Source organism: Petromyzon marinus, chromosome 42 (genome assembly GCF_048934315.1).
Source record: "Petromyzon marinus isolate PM22_M1 ecotype Great Lakes invasive population chromosome 42, UKy_Petmar_22M1.pri1.0, whole genome shotgun sequence".
Taxonomy (NCBI): domain Eukaryota; kingdom Metazoa; phylum Chordata; class Hyperoartia; order Petromyzontiformes; family Petromyzontidae; genus Petromyzon; species Petromyzon marinus.
In genome coordinates this window covers 10,213,143-10,237,612 of record NC_133708.1, presented here as the reverse complement: position 1 = coordinate 10,237,612, position 24,470 = coordinate 10,213,143, and the positions used below count along the sequence as shown (strand labels likewise).

The 24,470-nt window shown below is 43.8% G+C and overlaps 1 protein-coding gene across 1 annotated transcript in view; it reads left to right on the top strand.

The window, feature by feature from the left end:
- Positions 1-23,760, top strand: part of LOC116951115 (contactin-4-like) — a 158,362-nt gene extending 134,602 nt beyond the window's left edge. The window contains exons 18-23 of the mRNA XM_032969528.2: positions 991-1,225; positions 4,102-4,217; positions 6,239-6,425; positions 9,620-9,732; positions 11,121-11,289; positions 15,902-23,760. Coding sequence (XP_032825419.1) covers positions 991-1,225; positions 4,102-4,217; positions 6,239-6,425; positions 9,620-9,732; positions 11,121-11,289; positions 15,902-16,011 — 930 coding nt within the window. The 3' untranslated portion in view covers positions 16,012-23,760. The remainder of the gene's footprint in view (positions 1-990; positions 1,226-4,101; positions 4,218-6,238; positions 6,426-9,619; positions 9,733-11,120; positions 11,290-15,901) is intronic.
- The last annotated feature ends 710 nt before the right edge of the window (positions 23,761-24,470 follow it).

Here is a 24,470-nt window from a genome sequence, read left to right as displayed (position 1 = left end):
CGTTCGGCAGCAGCGGGGCGTGACGTAAATGTTTGCAGGACTCCACTTTTTCCTCCGTTTTTGTCCGTCACCAAAAAATTGAATAAATCGGCGGTGAGTGGATGGATCACAGCCGTGATTATTGGCGCCGTCAGAACTCTGAAGCCAGTGCGACTGATGCCATGCTTGTGCAAGCGGGGCAGTCAAAGGGATTAAACTGAGTTTTCCCAGTGACGATAATTTATGCCCATTCACCAATGGTTCTGCAAAAAAAAACCAAAGGCAGTGATAAATGTTTCAGTTACGTCGTCTAGCACCACAGGCTAATTACTTTTTTTGTATGCTTAATAGTCGTACCAGGTAAGTGTGAAATGTTGTAAGAATAGCACACACGAAAATAGATATTAATTGAAATGTAATTTTACGCTTTCATTAACATGCGCAGACTATGTTGCAAAAGGCGCTAAATTTAGCATTAAGTGTGAGCCACATTGCAGACGTTTTCAGGCACCGCATACATTTCATGTTTTTTTTTTATATATAGAAAGGTACAGCCCTGCAGGTTCTTGTTCATGCCACTACTGGTAGAAGGGCCTCCACTGGAGGGGGGTTCTAGAGGGCCTCTCTGGACGATATTTTCCTCGACTTTTCCAGGGGGCCAGACATATTGGAAGAGGTGAGTTTAGCCGCTAATTACCGCAAAGTATGCGAACGTGCGAATCGAATCACCGCCGTGCGCCCAAGAGTCATTCAGACTCAGTTGAGGCTCTCCGGGGGCAAACGACAAGCACAGCAAAACTTCTGGGTGGACCAGATATGGTAGCATCGAAGAAGAATTGCCCAGTGTTTCAACTGCCAGGCTGGGAGATCGAACCGGCCCCCTCTGGATTGCAAATCGAAGTGTTCCAACTATTACACCATGGTACATCCCCCAATTAAACGTCCGCAGAGTATAAATGTTACAAACTGCCGACTGATCTGTTCGCCCTTTGCTGCTGTTTGCATTTGCAGCCCGTGGAGAGAACGCATCGCTACGGGCCCGATTTTGGCTACATCGTGGCCTTCAGGGAGAACGGGACGATGCCCTGGAGGAAAGTCACCATTCCGCTGGCCGAGTCCTTCCGATACATATACCGCAACGAGAGCACCAAGCCGTACACGGCCTTCCAGGTCCAGATCAGGGCGTACAACATGAACGGAGAGAGCGCCTTCAGCGACATCACCATCGTGCACTCAGCGGAAAACGGTAACGACCGCCTACGATTTTTGCCGAAGCGTGTCCTGAACATCCACCGTGTGCGCACGTACGTTGAATTTCTTGCGCTCCGTACGATGCCGACCATGCTCAATCGGAGGTGCAGGGGAAGGACAACATGCTGCAGACTTGCAGACATGTGTGATGTGAAACCAGTAGATACAACATACTTTTAGATACAACATACATTTATAATAAGATAATAGCAATGACAATATATAGAGCCCCTTGTCAATCCACTGGGGGATGAAGGTCTCCCCCAATGCTGTGTCAGACAAAGGAGTTGTTTGACCATACTTCACCACGCTGGTCTATACAGGTTGGTGAACGCGATGCTCAGGACCGGTTTAGATGTCACTCGCCACTAATGTCAGCCATGGCCACAATCACACTCGGTCACCGGGTTCACAGTGTGGTGCACTGACTGCTGCCCCACAACTCCACTTGCCATATATATAAAAAAGCAACTGCTGTAGTTCATAACTGACTGTAATCATGCTCTCCAAACGTGCACACAGGGCCGAACACAACATGAATGTATTCCGGTCATAATGTGGGAAACATCTTGATGCCGTTGTTGTCATTGCAAAGGCGGGAGATGCGATGCACTGCCGCGCTTACTGAGGCCTGACGGGGTGTCCACACGCTGCCTGACAGGAGGCTAAGACTTGCCAGCGTGTCCCGCGGATTTGGTTATAGGTTTGACTCCATGCATTCTGGACAGGGGGTGATTGAGTGATTGGGAAATTGCACAATGCGGTTCCCGAAAGAGCCTGGAAATACAGCCGAACTTATTATTTCGTTTCCGTCAGTCAGAGTCAGCCAGACAAACGGTATTTGTTTGTATCGAGAAAAGTGCATGAGGATATTCTTCCTGGCCTGTGATCCCTCCAAATTACACAGGTGGAGGAAGCTATCTTAATATAGGCTGATGGAGTAAGAAGTATTTTATTTATATGTGGAGACCCGAAATGGAGCTCTTAACCGTATTCGCGTTAACCCATAATTCTCCACGGCATCATGGAATGAGCTTGTGTACGGGCCTTAGTTTCGCATTCAACGGGGCCCCATAGTTTATATGAAGTCCGCTTGTCAATATCATCCGGTAATCCAGCAGCATTTGTTAAACGAGCCTCACTGCTGATGAGGCCCAGGATTTAAAAACCGGTGCAGAACATGCTTTGACAAATGCTGCTTGATAATATTGGTTTGGACAAATCAATAGGCTGATGGACTGAATGCATTTGTATTTATATGTCAGGTCTGCTTATTTATTACCTTCATATAAGACTGGCCTGGCACAAAAGCGTAAAGCTTAGCCTGTTCACAATAAACAGTTTAACATTAAACTTCTACGAATAATTGTATTATCAATTCAAATCTACGCGTTTGAATATACGCCCCATCAATGCAACTCTCTTTTCACAAAAATGATATCTTTCACACAAAAAATGTTTTACTTTTAACCGCTTCAAGCACACTCTGCCAAGGGTAGTTATGAGGCTGAAGAATGAACACGGGGTATATGACACCTCTTCAGATATAAAGGTCGCCTAGGAGTTGATGTCTGAAATGAAACAAAATCCCATCCCAAGAGCTTTTGTGGCCGGCACTTGGCCCCAAAGCATCACAAAGAGCACCGTGTACTGAATCCAAACCGTTGATTGACATTTCGTACTCCAAGAGCGTCGAGAAAATAGCCCAATTTGTGCCAAAGTCTTTTATAGCCGCATGTATGGTCTCGAGCAAGCGTGCTGTTCCACGCTCTCCCTGAGCCGGCTTAGCAACAAAGCGAGGCAACTTTGTTGCCGTTATTACTTTGTTAAATTGTGAAAGCTATTCTGACTCAAAGCAGGTGTGTGTACGCCAGGATGGCTTGCCATTGCTGCTGGCCTTGTGTGCGTTCAGCATTGCTGGAGCACATTTGTGACATTTACAGAGACCTTGGCGTGGATTTGGCTACTTTCACGATGGTATTGGAGTTTTAAATATCGAAAAGTGGTTTGGATTCAAAGAACGGTGCCCATTGTGATGCTTTGGGGGCCACGTGCCAAACCACACGGAGCTATGGATGGGATATTGCTTCTGGGCAGCCATCAACGCTAAGGCGAGATCTGTATCTAAGGACCTGTCGTGCGGTCCGTGGTCATTTAATAGCTACCCATCTTTGGCAAAATGTGCCTTAAAGCATTTGAAGTCAATTTTTGTGGGAATCAATTGTGTGAAAAGAGATTTGCATTGATGGGGAAGATATGCGGTCGTATTAATTTTAATTGTCCATAAAATTACACGTAAAAGATAAAAGTTTAAATTATACATGGCCAAATGGGTAAGTGTGCCATTTCAGTGGCAAATCAGTCACATTTTAAGAGAAGCTCTTCAATCCTCTTGTCAATGAACACGAGTTATTTTTATGTGTCTATGTTAATACATTCATTCATACTTGCTTAGGCGCTTTCGTGACTGCAGGAATTACTCTGGTTTTTTCGGTAAAGTCACATAGAAATAATAAAAAATAAAATGATATAATAGCATACGACGTTTCGATCGCAACACAAGCAATCATCATCTCATTTCCTCTACCTGATGATGATTGCTTGTGTTGCGATCGAAACATCGTATGCTATTATCTAATTTTTTTTTTATTTCTACGTGACTTTACCGAAAAAAACAAAGAGTACATTAATTCGTATTATTTTATAAGGCAAAGATGGATTATTTAAATAAGAAATGTCTACTTTGCATGTATGCATGCACGTGTGTGTGTGCCTATACTGCCACCTAAACACTTAGCGTGTGTGCCACGTGAGTTAGTCTCATGAAACTTCCACGTTGAAAAATTGCACCTTGCAATGCGTCGCCTCCAGAACCTAACGTGCCTCCGTCAAGCGTGACTGCAAGGAGCCTGTCATCCAAGGAAGTAGAGGTGATGTGGAGACCAGTTCCACTCAATGCAAGCTTGGAACGTGTGCAAGGATATGAAGTGAGTTTGACACGGACGCAGATTTTGATGGCGTTGACAAATGCAATCCTATCTCCTGCTCGCGACGAAAGTCAAGGTGCAGGCCTGTAATCGCTTTGCGTTTTGCGGAGCAATTGGTGAACGAGCAACACCTTTATACAATTGAAATCTGCGTGTTATCACTTTCACTGCCCCAGATTCAAAGCCGGGATCTCAGTCGTACCGGCTTATACTGCTGACGTGGAGAATAAGTGCCACATGAACCATACACTCCTTATTCGTTGAATCACATTTCTTAACAAGCAAACAAAAAAGTAGTTGATGTACAGCCCTGCAATGTTTTGCTCACTGGAGGTAGCTCTAGATAACTTCTCAGGAGGGTATTTGGCCTACTCTTCCACACTGGCAAGACGTCTTGGAATGGAATATTTGTGGAATAATAATTAAATGTACAAATGCAAGCTGTATGAATGCATTAGGAGGTAAAGTCATTCGGGACATTTTCAAGTGGTTAAAGTGATTTACTGTTCATATGAGCATCGAGGCATTGCTTATCTCTTGTTTACAGCCCTGAGCCAGTGGTGCTAATTCCATATTCCTATGACGGGGGCGGGTTGATCCAACCACTACAGTTGACTTCCGCACAAAGTGGTGCTCAACCAGCCTTTAAACTCGCAAGCCACCTGGACTGCTCTGGAGTAATATAATAGTATTGTCTGCAGTGTTTTCCTCACCACGTGAAGGAACATTTTAGTCGATAGGCTATTTTCTGAAAATATTGTTCTTCGTGACAGATACAGAGCTTTTACCTTAAGGTGATCAAAGCAATAAAAAAACACGGTCCTACATCAAATTGAAGTAAATCCGGAAAAGAACACTACAATCCTTGACAGGTGGTTGATTAAAATGGGGAGATATTGAAAGTCTCACAGACCTTACTTTAGATGCATTCTTAAGTATATATTTTTGTTGTTTTGTTATTTGTAAAATAGTTGAAATTTTACGAGTGACTCTATGGGGAAATGACATAGAAGGCGTAAGTCTTGTTACTTTTGATATTCAACGTACTATATTTTTTGTCACTGCCGAATTAACTTGTTTTTCTTGTTCCAGTTATAATTTATTCCAATGCATCAGTCCGTATTCCCAAAACTAAAACGATGTATATATATTTTTTAATATCTGCCGGTTACCTACATTTAGCCACGGAGTGTTGCAGGGAAGGGCCGGTGTCCCCCTGCTCTGCTGCATAATACCCCCACCAGCCCACATGAAAATTGTTATTTTTTAAAATGCATCAGGCACAGCCTTTCCTTGTACGCACAATGGGTAAGAGCTCCAGGGGGACGTACGGAAGACAAAAGCCCGATTGGATCATTACTCAATTTGTTTCGAGATTAATATGTGTTGACATCTCATGGTGGCTAGTTGCTAACAAATAGTGGCGAGATGATAACGTCCTCGCTTGATATGCAGGAGGTTGTGGGTTCTATGCCGACCCTGACGCCTGCTGTATATTTGGAGTTTGCGTGTTTTCCCACTGGTCGTGTGGATTTTTGCTCCGGGTCCTCCAGTTTATTCCTCCAAATTAGAATCATGCGTTCAGAGTATTTTGCTGCTATAAAAATTCCCACGTGATAAGCCACTTCGTTGAGTCATCATTTGTGACGAACAGACATTGAAATTAAATAGTTTTTTAATAGTTGAAAGTTTGTTTAACATTGCACGTGTCAATAAACAAGGCCACACGACAGCGTTGTCTACATTCGCGGGCGAATTGCATTCTACAAAATTGCATGCGCACATACACACACACACTGGCAAACTGAAATAGCTGGCTCACGTTGGCACCTTGAGAAAGAACACCAAGGTACCGGTGCTTTGCGAACGGCATTGTAGCCCCGCATATGAAAACCCATCATGCAGGATGACTTTGCTGTGTCCCTGCTTTTGGAAAGGTGTCTCTGCACGTTTTGCTTTTTGTTTTCCTTCCCCAATTTTTTCACGTTCCCGTTTGTTTTGTTTTGTTTTGCCCCCTTCAGATCGTGTTCTGGAAAAGTGGCGAGAGGGAGGACATGGCGGAGAGGATCAGGGTGGCCGGCTCGGACACGGCTGCTCGCATCTCGGGGCTCAAGTGCAACACGCAATACGAGGTTGCGGCGCGCGCCTACAACAGCGCAGGGGTCGGACCCCCGAGTGAAGTAACGACGGTCACCACCAAGAAATCACGTAGGAATTTCATGGCACGACGCTCTCCGTTTTGTTATTTTTTTTTGCCGAACGGCGGGTACGATTTTTTCATTCAGCGCAAGCGAGCCACCGCAGTTCGCTGCGCCACGGGCTTTGTTCCGCATGACGTCTGACGTTTCATTTCGCCCGCACGCGCTGGGAGCCTCTCTAGCAACTGAATTGTTGAGTCATCTCACAGGCACGCGGAGCGAAGCGGGGTGCCTGTTGGTGCGAAGCTCCGCTTGTTGCAAGCGATTTCAATTCGGTTGCTGAAGAAGCACGCGGCATGTGGAGGGAAATGTTGAACGTGCCCCGCAACGCGCAGTCCAGCACGGAAGCTCATCGGAGGGCGATAGGGCACGAATGCGGAAACCTACCAAGTAGAGAAACTTTAGAACTTATTAAAAAATTACAAAGTAGGTCCAGTTTCCTGACTTCAGTTGCTCGTTTGTGGATGAATACATTTAAATGAAAGTGTGTTTCCAATCAATTGCTGTAAGTGAACCCACTCATAAACCAGCTCTGAGCCAGTGAATGAAATTTCATATTTATATGGTGGGGTTGACTTTGAATGAAAGGCAGTACTCATGTTATTAACCCCAGAAGGATGGTGGGCTGAGTCGACCCCTAATGGTAATTTGAATTTGCATCTTTTCGATTGCAAGCCACATATTTTACTGCTGTACTACCTGGGGCAAATATATATAAACACATTTTCGAACATTTTCGTAAATTACTCTCACATGCACACGTTATTAATCGTACCATATGAAAATGGTTCATTCGTTACTCAGGCCGCTTTTCCGGTGGTTGGTTTTCCACCAATCCAAACCAACCACCGTCGGGTTGGCTGCCCACCACTCGGGTTGGCTGCTGACATTTGGGCTACACCCAGTTCAAACCCTTATAAATAGTTTGGCTTTGGAAGCTTACCCCCCTTTTCCTGAAGACAACCGCTTGTGTTGCGATTGAAACGTCGTAGTTTTAGTTTTTTTGTTATTTTCTTTGAACCTATCTACGTTACTTTACCGAAAGACGCGAAGAATATAAATTCCTGCAGTCACGAAAGCTTTTAGCCAAGATTTATACAGACTATAGCTCTTCCTGGGGAATTCCCAGGCGTTCTCAGGCCAGCAGCGTGTCTGGGCCAGGCCAGCCCCGGGATCTTTCGCCCAGTGGGACGTTGCTGCTGCTGCCCGGTAGAGTTCCAGGGGGAGTCTACCGGGGGGCATCCTTACCGGGTGTCTGAACCACCTCAGCTGGCTCCTCTCGATCAGGAGGAGCAGCGGCTCGACTCTGAGGTTCCCCTGGATTAACGCGCTCCTCACCCGATCACGGAGAGGGATCGCGGCAACCCTGCGGAGAAACCTCATTTCTGCCCCTTGTACCCTCGGTCTCATCCTTTCGGACATTACCCTAAGGTCATGACCATAGGTGAGGGTGAGAACATAGATCGACCTATAAACCGCAAGCTTTGTTCGAGAACTCAGCTTCCGCTTCACTGCCCGCAACACTGCGGACGCCGCACCGATCCACGGGTCGATCTCCCGCTCCATTTACCATCACTCGCGAAAGACACCTCGGGGTATTTAAACTCCTCCACTTAGGGCAGCTGTTCCTCCCTCACCTGGAGAGCACACTCCATCGTCTCCCGGGAGTGAACCACGACCTCACATTTGGAGGTGCTGATCCTCATTCCAGCCGCTTCACACTCGGCATCAAACGCTGGAGATCACAGACTTACGAGGCAAAGAGGAAGACGTCATCTGCAAAGAACAGCGACGTTACCTCCATGTCCCCGTACTGGATACTCTCCTTACCTCGGCTGCGCATCGATATCCTGTCCATGAAAATCACAAACAGGAGTGGACACAAGACACACCCTTGGCGGAGTCCGACACCCACAGTGACCGACTTTTATTTAACACCAAGAATACGGACACAGCTCTCACTCCGGGAATAGAGGGAACAGATAGCGCAGTTAAGCGGCACCGGTACATCGTACTCCCACAGCACTTCTCACAAGACATTGTGGGGAACACGGTCATGTGTGTTCTCAAAATATTAATAGGTTTTACCCTTTCTGGCAATAAAACAGGATGTGTTAAGATGTTCAAACACCAAACAGAAACCTTTTGCAAAGAATCAAGTCTGCATTAACCACACACAGTACTTGTGGTGAACATGCAATCAAACATGCTCTGATACTATATGCGTTGTCTTTGAAACTGATTGGCCTACACTAGAGACAGCTTTTTTCATGGCCTTGTCTCACTACCAGTGTCCGACCAGAGAACACCAAAAGGCGAACAGTACAAAGACAATGCACATAACAGAGCGCTTACCCTTTCTAGCAATGTATATGTGTATGCATACATACAAAAAAAGTATGGCATCTTTTTATTAAGAAACGGAAATTCCAATTGCATTTAAAATAATAGAGCCTTGGGACATGTTCATATGAACCAGTGAATTGGCTCCGTCTGCCGATGGATCGAGCGACCAATTGTGGCTGTGCACGAGGGGGACGTGCCCGTGGTCTCCGTCGTCCGTCTCCCCATAAACATTTCCGCACGAACGCAATCAATATCAGATGGAAAGCAATAATTTTCAAGACTGTTCGTAATCTATTCAATCAATCAAGCATGCAGCGCTCACGTCAAGTGGACCGATTGTTTTTTTGTGGTTTTCGCCTCATTGTTTGTATTCGCGACACGGCCCGGACGGGATCGAGCGCATCCCCCGCTTGTTGCTGAGGACGGTTTGCGGTTGAAGCCCCTCCAGCCGCGCCATTTTATACGGCGGGGCGCACGAGCCGTGAACACGTGCCCCATCTGCGTCGCCGTGTACGGTGAAAGATCCCGTGACGTTATTTGAAAACAAAAACGGGTGATCCCCGCGCGCCGGCGTCACGATGCAACATTTTCCCAAAAATTTGTAAAACAAAAAATGCCTTCAAAATTATTTCTTCGTTGGAATGACCAATGGCTGAAACCGGCCACTGCTGATGGACAAAGGCCCATTTGCAGGCCACTGCTGTGTCACTTCGCGCCGCACAGGGACAGGTGTCATTGGCGGTGTGGGAGGGGACATCCCTAGGCTAAAACAAATACACCGCAGACACTTTGAGATGCTGGGGCATTTCAGCGCCCAACAAATGCGATGTTTTGTCCTTACTTGTCCCTACGCCACAGCACCCAGCCGACCGCCATCTGGCCTTCAGTTGCGTCGCGATGGTGGAAAAGTGACCCTCGACTGGGAGAACGTCGTCGCGAGAGAAGATGAGTCTGCGGTTACGGGATACAGGGTAATGCGGGAGCACGACGATTACAAAATACAACGGGATGGGGGCGGACAGTGGGATGAGTGATAGGACACGTCTGACAAAGCAGCTCCATCATTATGAGACTCGCTGCCTTTGCAACAAATCTTTACTCATTACGGGCAAATTTCTTATTGCATGCGTTCGCACAAAAGCAGCACATGCGCTCGCTCGCGAGCAACCAAATATATATATTTTTTTACCTTATATATTTATATACTTTCTCTCTCAAATTCTCCCTTAGGCTGCATATTTGCAGCAGTATCCTCCGCAGATGCATATCGATAGCGTAAGAGGGGCCCATCGATACTATCAAAGTGAGGTGACATCATTGCACGATCAGCGAACGGGAAAAGCTGATTCCATACAGTGCTCTGCTTGCTAGAGCAATATTTACAAAGGGACAGGCTACAATTGCTGCTCAAACTGGCCTCTTGCTCTAACCCTGCTGTTGCGGCCAATTGCTCAAGTCGGTTTAGTGCCGTTGGGCTACATGATGCATCTCATGACCTGTTAACTGGGATGCGAGTGCCATTGCCTTTTGATATTACAATTGATTTGAACCGCAATTTCAACAGTAACCCTCAATTGATCGTGAATAATAATAATAATATACACGATGCTTTGTTTCATTTCTGCATTCACAAAAGCCACATTGCCACTTTGCTTACAGCACACAGTGATTATCATGATATATAACCCAATATTGGTGTTACGAAGCCTTGCTGCTGATTAATATATAGATAATATGAAATATCAAATACCACTTCTTGAGACTTAACATGGTGCATATTTTCAGCTCTGGTAATCTCTTCTATTCACACACACACACAGCAGATTGCTATTCATATGTAAATGCGTTAATATCTTACATTCAAAGCAGCATTGAAAGGCATGGAATGGATAAGGGTTAATCCGAGAGTGTGGACAAAATATATAGGCACAATAGCAGGGTGATATTTTTGTACACGCGCTTGTATATGCAATTTATCAGAAGCTAGTAAGCAGATTTTTATATATGCATACGAAGAATATACAACTATGTTAATGATAGCACGTGTTCGACCAACATTGTACGAGTGTGAAATGAATTGTGATATGTTACAAATATTATAACCAAAGTGGTTTAACCACTTCTCTGAGCTCGTGGTGCAAATTCCCAATTTCTATGGCAGGGAGAATACCAGCACACGACCTCACTACATATTGCTCATTTCAGTATGGTAACATCTGCGTACATTATACATTGAGATTGAATACATAGATGGGAAAACATTGCCGGTGAGTTTCTGCGTTGAACTCTTGACAGTTCATAAAGCGGAGCGCGCAAATTCCAGCAAGGCACGAGTGAGTGTTTGGCCGCTCGTGTGCAGATCACGTATCACTCGCTCGAAGGGACCGCGCAGAAGGAGATCGTGACAAACCAGACGTATGTGGAGCTGACCTTCCCTGACAGCGAAACGTACGTCATCCAAGTGAGGGCCCACAGCGAGGACGGAGAGGGCCCCGCCAGTCCCCAGCTTCGTATCCGGACTAACCCCGGTGAGGAGAATGCGCTGCTCATTAACACGGACACCCTGGGGGTGGTTTTCAGCATCCGCAACATTGTTCGGAGCACATCATCCCTCACTGACGACCCCCCCCCCTCTCCACCTCCCTAGGGCAACGTCCGTCCACGTGGCACCTCAATTAATAAGAACACGGCCGAATGTATCACGTTTCTTGCACAGCTCGGAGGCCCCGTGATTTGCCGTGTCCTTGCCTTGCAAATAAATAATATGCACAGTCCGGCGGCGGTGCGTGTTCCGCCTGCAAGCGACTGCCACAAATACGTACGCGATTAATCACACCCACGCACCCACGCACGCGCATTCATGAATTGTCGCAATTTGCTAACATCATTCAATTGAAGCATCGATTATTATTTCTCCCTTGATTTTACCGTCTACGTTTTTTGTTGTTTTATTCATATTTAGTTTTTGTTTCCTCTATCACCCTGAATATTATCGTAAGATATTGCTTGCGTGTAATTTGTATGAATAGTTAATAAGTGATTTATGCGTGTGTCGTGTGCTTAAGAATTGATTTTAAATAGTGAATCGATGCATACGTACATGCGTCACTCAAAATTTGCTTCGGACATCGAGGTCTCGAACTGTTACAGCCTAGTATCACTATACGCTACACTATACACTACGCTACTATACACTACACTATACACGACACTATGCAATACACTACACTACTATACACAACACTATACACTACTATACATTACAGTATACACAATACACTACGATACACTACACTACTATACAATACACTACTATACACTATACAGTACATTAATATACACTACACTACTACACACTACACTACTATACGCACTATTATCCACGACTATACACTACTATTCGCTACTATACACTAAACTACTATCCACTAAACTATACTGTTAAAGCCTCACTTCAGTTCTCCGCTGTCGCCCCCTCAGTGCGGAACTTTATCCCTTTGCACATTCGCAACATCAAATGCACTCTGACTTGTAAAGAAACATCTAAAGTCCTCGTCTATCTGTTTGGGTCAGGCTTTCGAGCAGCCCTGAGCTTGGCCCTGCGCCTTTGAGTTGTTGACTTGTCTGGAAAATCTGGCGCGTTGTAAATGTCATTATTATTGAATACAAATAGCAAGTAAGCAACGGAGGGATTCATACTCTTTGGTTCTATTCGGTAAAATCACGTAGGTAAAAAGTAAAACAACAAAAATCACGACGTTTCGGCCACAACACAAGTGGCCTTCATCAGATGAAGGGACCGGACTGTCCAGAGGACAGAGTTGGAGTGAAGACAGCCAAGCCCAGGTCGCGTCCTTTAAGCTTGTGGTCGCGACCTGGGCTGGGCTGTCTTCACTCCAACGCTGTCCTCTGGACAGTCCGGTCCCTTCACCTGATGAAGGCCACTTGTGTTGTGGCCGAAACGTCGTGATTATTGTTGTTTTATTTTTTTACCTACGTGACTTTACCGAATAGAACCAAAGAGTATGGATCCTTGCAGTCACGAAAGCTTCAAATCTAGAACGGAGGGATTGCCATGGTGTGATTGGTAGTGCACGAACGTTGAAGTGTACACCAAAAATACACTCCGGAGGGCCTTTCTACACAGCTCCTTCTAGTCGAGTCCCTTCCACCGTCAGTGGCCTGAGAACGTAATTTCAGTGCTGCACCTTTAGCTCTTTACCTCTATAAGCATAATCATATACACGTGAAAATGTAATTCCACCAAGAAATCAGAGGAGAGTATTTTTCTTGTTATCATTATTTCGAGCTGTTCATTTCTTTGATTGGTGTACTTCTCCTGTCTATTACTGATACTGTGTTGTTAGTTTCCGCCCTTAAGCTCTGTATGTCATGGTGCGTTCTTAACACCACATCTGAGAGGTAGTGTCTCACACATGGTATAACTCGGGGGGGGGGGGGGTGTATTATGGGTTGCAGGACTTTGCAGTTCCTGCCCCATTTACATTTTAAATTTGCTTTCCAATCCAATAAATCTATAACAGTGAAACGGTGCAGAAGATAACATTGGCTCGTAAACAATAAGTTATGATGCATGTAAAACCTAAGATCATAAATCCAGCATCATAAAATATTTTAAAAATGGCTTTCATAATTTAAATTAGAACACTGTTCAAATGTATCTCAGGCTATATTTGAGCAACTTTATAACAATGCAGAGTAGCACTTTATCAGTTGGCCACTAAAATGTAATTGATTTTAAAGATGTAATTGCTGATGTCGGATGAACTAACTTTTATTGAGTTGATGGATACATGAGTCAGTTGTTCTGCGCGGTAATTTTTTTTATGTTGGGTGCGTGCGTTTGGTGCTATAAGAGTGTGTCAGGGCTAACGCAAAGGCTAGACGCTTTTCAGTAATTACTTATCATAAGGATACATGGGCAGCCCTGGATCAGCTTGCTCACTCCACTGCTGGTCGGAAGGGCCTCCATTAGTGCGAGCTCTCAAGGGTATTTGGCCTACTCTTCCATTCTAGCGAGACATCTCAGAAGAGGTGTACATTAAGCAGTCCCCCTCCTCAACCCTCCTTTCGTTATTCTCTCAAAGCCTCACCTCTTCTCCATTGCCCATCCCCTCCCTCTTCCCTTCGCCCCTCCAACTCCTTCCCGTCCCTCCCCTATTACCCATCCGTGACCCCCTACGTGCCGTCAGTGAAGGGTCACTCATTCGTCGGCCCTTGCACTGCCCCTTGCCATAATTTTGTTGTTGTTGCCGCTTTTAGAAACTGTGCAAAGCGCCGCGGGGCCTAGGCGCTCTGTATAAATGTAAAATAAATAAGTGGGGCGACCCAGACTCTACTTCACCATACGCGCACGTGTCGATCGACTCAGTGCGCTCTATCCATTTATGCTGCTGGGTGGACATAGGTGGTGGTGGTGGTGGGTGGGTGGGTGGGTTAGGGTGACGATTCAAGAAACCTGCGCCGTTGTTTCAACTGCCACGCCAGGGAGATCGAGTCGAACCGGCGACCTCTGGATTGCGAGCGCGGCATGCTCACCGTGGTGACCCCACAGCCAGTGCGACTCTCGACAATTGGGCACGTGTCCAGTGTGCAAGTGTCCAGTGGCACGTGCAAGCTCAGGCGTTCTTGTGTGGCACCGTTAAAACGTGTTGGGCTTCTGAAAACTTGAGCGGCAAGAGCCGGTAAACTTTTCGCATGCGCCCATAGAGATTGCGTCACTTGTAGATTGCTCGTTAGGAGGTGAACAGCCACTCGTCTTAGAGTGTCTTAAAGTGATCGGCAGGTGTTGGGGTAAAAGAAGTGAATGAAATGACAGGTCCCATCAACAACCATCGTGTTGAAATGAATAGACCCCCTTTGCTCTCTTAGCTCACCGTGACCCTTGTCAGAGGCTTATCAGTGAAATAAATTGCACTTGCATTGGAGCCCGATAAGACTGCATCATTATGCAGAAAGGCTTCTGTAGCCTTATGTTTCTGCAATCCCCATCGTTGTATGTGCGCTCGTTTACTAAACACATGATCTTGGAGGTATGCACAATTACCCACAAACAGTCAATGACCGGTGTGATGAAATGTGGACAAGCAACTCCCATGATTGAAGATTCCATGGGGAGGCTTTCATGCCAAGTGGCCAGAAACAATATCACTCTTAACGTTGCAATAGATGAGAGTCCGTGTGTTGATGTGTCCGTTGAACTGAGCAAGGTCATAGGAACTTGGGGAAAGAGACGATGGGATGTACTTCCTAAAGCAGAGCAGTGCAATTGAAGGAGCAAAGATAAGTGTTTTTTGATCTGCAGTGTGATGAGTGGGTGGGTGAGTGTGAGTGTGAGTGAATGAGTGGGTGATGTGTGAGTGGGTGGGTGCTCTTGTGATCTGCAGTGTGGTGGCTGAATGTTATACGGATGAGGTGAACCAGTCAATCTGGTAGGCCGAATCCCCAACACAGGTGAAGGAATAAACGGGTGAGTACTGTAGTAGCAATAGAAGAGTGATATGGGGATGACCGCCCGCCATGAGTGAGCAAGTGAGTGCTGGATAAATCAAACTGCCCGCTTTTACTTTATGAACGATTACGTGCAGTGAAGTAGGAACTGAGTGTTTTGACCTGCAGTGTGATGAGCTAAGTGGGTGAGTGTGTGATCGAGTGAGTGAGTCGGCCAGTCATCCCAGTCAGTCAACCCATGGCACCTGCTGGATCTGCCCCATGACCTCCTGCCAGCCAGCGGCCGTTCGACACTTCACGTGACCTTAAAGTGCACATAGCCTGGCACAAGCGCCGTGTTGACTGAGTGGCGAATGGCAGTTTTGTTGTTGTTATTGTTGTTGTGTGAGTGCCTGAGCGTTGTTGTGATCTGGCTGAATTCAGTATGGGATGACACAAAACGGTCACTCCAACCACGTGGATCCGAATGCTGTGTACGTCATTGCGCGCGCGTGTGTGCGTGTGTACGTCATTGCGCGCGCGTGTGTGCGTGTGTACGTCATTACGCGCGCGTGTGTGCGTGTGTACGTCATTGCGCGCGCGTGTGTGCGTGTATGCGCGTGCGTGTCTTTTTTTTTCAACTCTCAAGCTGTTTTTAATTTCGGTGTCTTTTTTCTTTCTTTCTGGCAGACGCAAACGCGGACAACTCTAGCACATCGAAGAGAGGCCCGTCATTGCCGGCGCACGTCTTGTTCATTATCCTGGCTATCGTCCTCGCGACACAGGGTCCTCTCCCGTGAATCAGCAAAACTGAAGATCGCATTGATGGATTTCCTCCCAGCGGGAAAAAAAAATGATTCGAAGCTTATGTAGAGCTTTAGAAACCTAAAATTGCACTGGACTAATCATGGCTTATTTTAATTATTACGATATACTTGGAATTTGCAGCTGTTCCTTTAAAAAAAATGCTTGTTTATTCATTCAGCCTATATATGAAAACAAGATGTAATACATAAACAAATCGCAGAAACTACTGTACTTTTTTACTGCAGTAGCTTTGTTTTACATGTTTTATACCCTAAAAGAAACAGCTACGTTCACACCTCTTCATTGTGGTCACGGGACAAATGTCGAGTGCTTTATGGTCGTGGCCCTTCCAAGTAGCAGACACATTTTTATTCCTTCTGAATTGATGTCGTACTAAGTTGCAACGATTTACATTCGGAATTCACAGTAATTGCATACACCTGGATATTTATTTTATTTGCATAAGTATATAATGTTGGAAACATTATTTGTTCTTTTTTAAAGATGAGCAATGAATGTTGGAATGATTGACAGTTCACTTTCAAAAATACGAAAGTTCGTTCGTACGTTCGTTTCTCAGTCCGCTTGGTCCTGGTGAGCGTCGCGGCGGCAGCGTGTTGAGTAGTGGCGGTCCACACCTCCCACTCCCTGGCGACAGACTCCAGCACTACTATACACTACTATACACTATACACTACTATACACTACTACACTATAGACTACTACACTATACACTACTATACACTACTATACACTATACACTACTATACACTATACACTACTACACTATACACTACTATACACTACTATACACTATACACTACTACACTATATACTACTATACACTACTACACTATACACTACTACACTATACACTACTACACTATACACTACTACACTATACACTACTATACACTACTATACACTAATATACACTATACACTACTATACACTATACACTAATACACTATACACTACTATACACTATACACTATTACACTATACACCACTATACACTACTACACTATACACTACTATACACTACTACACTATACACTAATATACACTAATATACACTACTATACACTATACACTACTATACACTACACTATACACTACTATACACTATAAACTACTATACACTACTATACACTACTACACTATACACTATTACACTATACACCACTATACACTATTACACTATACACTACTACACTATACACCACTATACACTATTACACTATACAGTACTATACACTACTACACTATACACTACTACACTATACACCACTATACACTATTCCACTATACACTACTACACTATATACTGCTATACACTACTACACTATACACCACTATACACTACTACACACTATACACAACTACACTATACACTACTACACTTTACACTACTACACTATACACCGCTATACACTATTACACTATACACTACTACACTATACACTGCTATACACTACTACACTATACACCACTATACACTACTATACATTATTACACTATACACTACTACACTATACACTGCTATACACTACTACACTATACACCACTATACATTACGACACATTATACACTACTACACTATACACAACTACACTATACACTACACTATACACTACTACACTATGCACTACTATACGCTATACACCACTAAACACTATTACACTATACACTACTACACTATACACTGCTATACACTATACACTACTATACACTATTACACTATACACTTCTACAATATACACTGCTATACACTACTATACTACACCACTATACACTACTACACACTATACACTACTACACTATACACTACTATACACTACTACACTATTATACACTATACACTACTACCATATACACTACTATACACTACTATACCATACACTACTATACACTACACTATACTACACTATACACTACTATACACTACTACACTATACACTACTATACACTACAAAACTATGCATTACTATACACTACTATACACTACTACACTATACACTATTATACACTACTATACACTATACACTTTATGCACTACACTACTATATACTATTCACTACTACACTATACACTACAATACACTACACTACTATACACTACACTGCTATACACTACTACACTATACACTACTATACACTACTACACTATACACTACTATACACTACTACACTATACATTACTATATACTACTACACTATACACTACTACACTACTATACACTGCTACACTATAGACTACTATACACTATACACTACTATACACTACTACACTATACACTACTACACTATACACTACAATACACTACTACACTATACACTACTACACTATACACTACTATACACTACTACACTATACACTACTACACTATATACTGCTATACACTACTACACTATACACCACTATACACTACTACACACTATACACAACTACACTATACACTACTACACTTTACACTACTACACTATACACCGCTATACACTATTACACTATACACTACTACACTATACACTGCTATACACTACTACACTATACACCACTATACACTACTATACATTATTACACTATACACTACTACACTATACACTGCTATACACTACTACACTATACACCACTATACATTAAGACACACTATACACTACTACACTATACACTACTACACTATACACTACACTATACACTACTACACTATGCACTACTATACGCTATACACCACTAAACACTATTACACTATACACTACTGCACTATACACTGCTATACACTATACACTACTACACACTATTACACTATACACTTCTACAATATACACTGCTATACACTACTATACTACACCACTATACACTACTACACACTATACACTACTACACTATACACTACTATACACTACTACACTATACACTATTATACACTATACACTACTACCATATACACTACTATACCATACACTACTATACACTACACTATACTACACTATACACTACTATACACTACTACACTATACACTACTATACACTACAAAACTATGCATTACTATACACTACTATACACTACTACACTATACACTATTATACACTACTATACACTTTATGCACTACACTACTATACACTATTCACTACTACACTATACACTACAATACACTACACTACTATACACTACACTGCTATACACTACTACACTATACACTACTATACACTACTACACTATACACTACTACACTATACATTACTATATACTACTACACTATACACTTCTACACTACTATACACTGCTACACTATAGACTACTATACACTATACACTACTATACACTACTACACTATACACTACTACACTATACACTACAATACACTACTACACTATACACTACTACACTATACACTACTACACTATACACTACTATACACTACTACACTATACACTACTATACACTACTACACTATACACTACTACATTATACACTACTATACACTACTATACACTATACACTACTACACTATACACTACTACACTATCGGCTACTATACACTACTACACTATACACTATTATACACTATACACCACTACACTATACACTACTATACACTACTACACTATACATTACACTACTACACTATAGACTAATATACATTATACACTACTATTAACAGACACTAGCTCTTCCTGGGTAATTCCCAGGCCAGCCGAGCGACATTGTCCCGTCAGCAGCAGCGTGTCATGGGGTCGGCGCCGATGTTTTGGCCCAGTGGGACGCTGCTGCTGCTGCCCGGTAGAGTATGAACCGGGAATATGAACGGGGAATACACGATATTGCGTGGATTATATCGTGTCATTCTTTTCTTCCCGGCAGCTTGTAGCATGGAAATGTAAATACACGTTTCTTGAGCGGCACTCCGTTTATTACAATTACAAAATCTTTTTTTGGCAAAGGTTGAAATGTGGCAGTGGAAGATTGGCTACACACACGCATTACAGTCGAACAGGTAAAACGAAGCATTGCCCTCAGACGGGAAAGCATTTACTTTCATCCTCGCGAATAACAACATACATTCGAGCGGGTGGCATTCTACGGCAACTACAAACTTTTGCCTCTCAATACAACCTGCAGCATCTACCACGAGTACTCATCACTCGATCAACCCTGTGTGATCAACCCTGTGTTGATCAACCAAGTGTGATCGATACTGTGTCGATAAACCATGTGCGATCAATCATGCGTTGATCAACCCGGTGTTGATCAACCCTGTGTGATCAACTCTGTGTTGATCAACACAGAGTTGATCACACAGAGTTGATCAACACATGATTGATCAACCCTGTGTGATCAACTCTGTTGATCAACACAGAGTTGATCAACACATGATTGATCAACCCTGTGTGATCAACTCTGTGTTGAGCAACCATGTGTTGGCATTAACAGACTGGTTTGAATTCTATTTGTTTTGGGTCTTTCGGTAAAGTCACGTAGATAGGTTGAACGGAAATAACAAAAAACGACGACGTTTCGATCACAACACAAGCGACCGTCATCAGAAGTAAAAAAAAAACATCGCTTGTGTTGTGATCGAAACGGATTCGTTTTTTGTTTGTTATTTTCGTTCAACCTATCTACGTGACTTTACCGAAAGACCCCCCAAAATATGAATTTAAAGCAGTCTGTTAAAGCAAAACGCAATGATTAACGATGCGATCTGCCGTTGTCCATCACACATTCTGCCACCACTCCCCCAACTCACCCCCAGCGCTCAGGTGTTCTTTGAGTGCATGTGAGGAGGGAACGCTGTGACGACAATGGCTTGATCGTGCTAAACTGCATATTGTCCAGCTCCGTCCAACTATCGCAGAGCTGCTTGTTTGTGTGTGTGTATGTTTAGTTCGTTGTTCTTCCCCCCCCACCCCCACACCTCCGATGAGCACGGCTGGCTGCGTACGGTGCGAAAGAAGTTCAACACACGTGCATGCTGCGTAACCCGTACAGGCGAACCGACTAAGTGTGCGCTGAGTCACTGAAGTGAAGTGGACACTCAGGGGCACACTTCGCCTCGTGCTTAAGGGCGTTCACGGAACTGGTGAACTTTGCGGAAAACCTGCCGCTGGTGTTAAATATTCAACCAAAATGTTTGGACTCGACAGTAGGGGCCACGGGGTACGCCTCTTCCAGTCGCCCCCCCTCCCCAAAAATAATAATCTGGAATTGATTATGCAATGTGTAACAAAAAACATAATGGTCCTGGATAGTGTTATTTCCTAATTGATTATGCCTCAAAAGTACAGAAAATGGCTATTATTTCCCACAAACTTTGCTTTTTTGACCAGGACATTGATATTTTGAAATGTACTCATTTTCAATGAGAAAACGTGGTGTGCATTTGTGTCATTCCTTCACATAAAGTCCTGGTCACAAAAGCAAAGTTTGTGGGGAATAATAATAATTATAATAGCCATTTTCTGTACTTTTGAGGCATAAGCAATACAAAACAACACTTACTACTCAGGAACAAAAATTGTGTTACATAGTGTTACGATTTTTTTGTTTTACGACAAAAACAATCCACTGCGGTGATGGCGGATGTAGTATTTTTTTAACCGGTCACAAAGTTCTTGAATGTGTTTGCCGAGAGACAACCGTGGGCCCAAGATCAAGCAGACAAAGAGCATTCCCAAGTAGACCGGGTCGCTTCGTATGCAGCACTGGAAGTTCAGACAACAGCAACACCTCCTACGTGCGTGAATACAGACATCATCTGCTTTGATTCAAGTAGTTTAGTTGTTTTTTTCCCGCATCTCACGATGCACAGATGTGGTGTCGACGATCATTTAGAAATGCGGTCCGGATGAGTAAAGGTCATCACGCGCTTCTTTGCAAGAAATCCAAACATATAGCAGGTAAATAATATTACAATTTTTGCATCGGGGGGGTGGGGGGGGGAATTGAGTACAATAATAAATAAAACAAAAGCCCATCAAATGCTTTTTTTTTCTCACCACAATGGCTATGCACCAGGGGCGCACCGATTCCTTGATTAATATCGGGACTTAAAGCCCGCACGAGCCGCATCGAAATCGCGTGCGTACGAATCGGGGAGGGACGGAGCGATGGAATCGACTCGCGTGCAAGCAGCCAGATGGATTGTTGCATCGCAGGATGGTGAGAGGTGGCGACAGCCTCCAATGTGAAGCCACTTGCACTCTCAATCGAGGCTTTTACACTCGCCGTAGTGTAACACAAAAAATCGAATTATGACCCTGAACTGTGACATTGCAATGACTTTGCCAGGGATGTGAATGGTCACAACCCTAGTCGTCAAGTGTTCACCGCGGAAACACATTCAAACTTGTTTGAATGGGCATGGTTAGAAGCATTATCCTCAAGAATCCATAGTCTATTTTGCTTTGTTCCTTAACCCTTCGTAGTACATCTCGTGCAGTGGAACACACATTGGTTATTACATATATTAACCATCTTATATTATCTTAAAATGTATATAGTACCTTATCCAAGGCGCTTTACACATTAATTAACAATCGTACATGAGGATGTAATAATGGTGGAGATGAAGGTGAATTAAATAGGTGACATGCAATGGTCCACATGGCAAGACAAAAATGAATATCACCAGTAATTTAAACATCTCCTCTTCAACGATGGCAGGCTAATGACTGATCATGCCTGCCCATTATATGCCCAGAGGCAAATAGTGGATTAGAGATTGCAGCGAATTGCAATGGGCCTGACTGAGAGAGACCACAATTGAGAGGTTTGAGGGCTTTCTAAAGCTTGTGCTGCTGTGCGATATCTGACACAGTGCCCGGGCCTATGTACTTAAAGGGTTGTGCTGTTATGCAGCTTTCAAAATCCAAGGAGTAATTTTTTTTTCTCAAGTCATTAACACCAACTGTTTATGTCTGAACTGCAACTGGGCATTGTTACATATAATACGACATTTGAAACTGAAAAAGTTGTTACAACACGCGTAGAATCGAGCAACCAGTCACAGTGCTTAATTTATTTTCTTGCGATGGTCGATGGTCTTGCTTTATATAACACTTTTCTTTTCCTGCATAAAACAAAGCGATCATTGCGCGTTGTTATGGGGAACGCTGTTGACAAACTCATGAATGCGCTCTTTCAATATTCGTGATTCCAGAATAAAGAAAAAAATAAGATTGTTTGAAGCAACCCATCAGAACTGCAAGGCGTTGCTCAAGGACCATAATTATCAGAGGCATTGGTTGAATACAGGCAAACCAATTACCGGTTTTGACATTCATCGTCGAATCAGGCTTCAAGCAAGCCAATAAAAACAAATATTTGATCTTATTTTTTTTATGGAGACAAATATGGGAAGGAGGCGTTGTTTATACTGCTGTTTTAGCGCTGTAATATGTTTTTGTTTCATTAAACAGACACACAGACACGTACATTGTATCTACAATTTAAACCAGAAAGTAAACCCGTGAAAATAATGTTTATATCGGTGACACTCTTTTTTGTTTGTCATTGTTCAAGTGATGTCCCTTTATTTATTACAATTATTGCATAAAATGTACTACAATTAATTGGCATCTTGATTGCTGAATTGTGTTTTACTGCTAGTTATATACGGGAGCAAGTATGGCTCTGTTGCATTGCTGGATTTGTGATATTTCGATTTGGAAAAAAAAACGTGTTGTGAAATCAATTTGAGTGTAAAACAATGTAAATAAATTAATACAGTTTGCCTTATTGTTTTTTTTTCTTCATGATATATCTGTACACCTCACGTGGATGTCCTCATAGTTTTCCGTTTTCTCCAGACTATATGAGATGCTCGTGAGAGTAAAATACACCCCAAAACTTGTGCCCGGTGTCAATAAGGTGAGACAAGTCGGGTCACCCACAGACGTACCAGATTATGTGACCAACCCCTCAACGTTGGCTTTAAACTACAAAATGCTCTCTTAACAATCCCGAGAATATGCAATATCCGTGACAACATCATGGCTTTTCCAACGTGCACTGTGATGCGGACGAATTTGTGTTGTTGTTGTTGTTGTTGTTAATCCGCCCGCAGTATTAACCAGGGCGGCCGGCCGAGCTCCAAAGTGCGAACCTCTGGGACGAGCGGCGGCAAAAAAACCCGGCACCGCTCGGGCTTCGCCACGCCCCCTCCCCCTTCCCTCCTCGTCCTTCCTCCCCGGCACAGACGAGAGCCTCGACAACGCAGCTGACGCTGGCAACGCACGGCTCTTTTCGGCGCTTCGTTCTCGCGTTAGCGCAGACCCCGAAACCGCCACCCACCGCCACCCACCCCCGGGGTGCTGGGCGCTCTCTGAACAATGTCCACGGCCCAGGGTTGAGTGGGGCGCCAGTTGTCGTGGTTCCAAATTTCTCCGGACTCGTTTTTGCACGCGCGCGCGAGAGAGACGATAAAGTTGAACTTGTCCAGCAGTTGG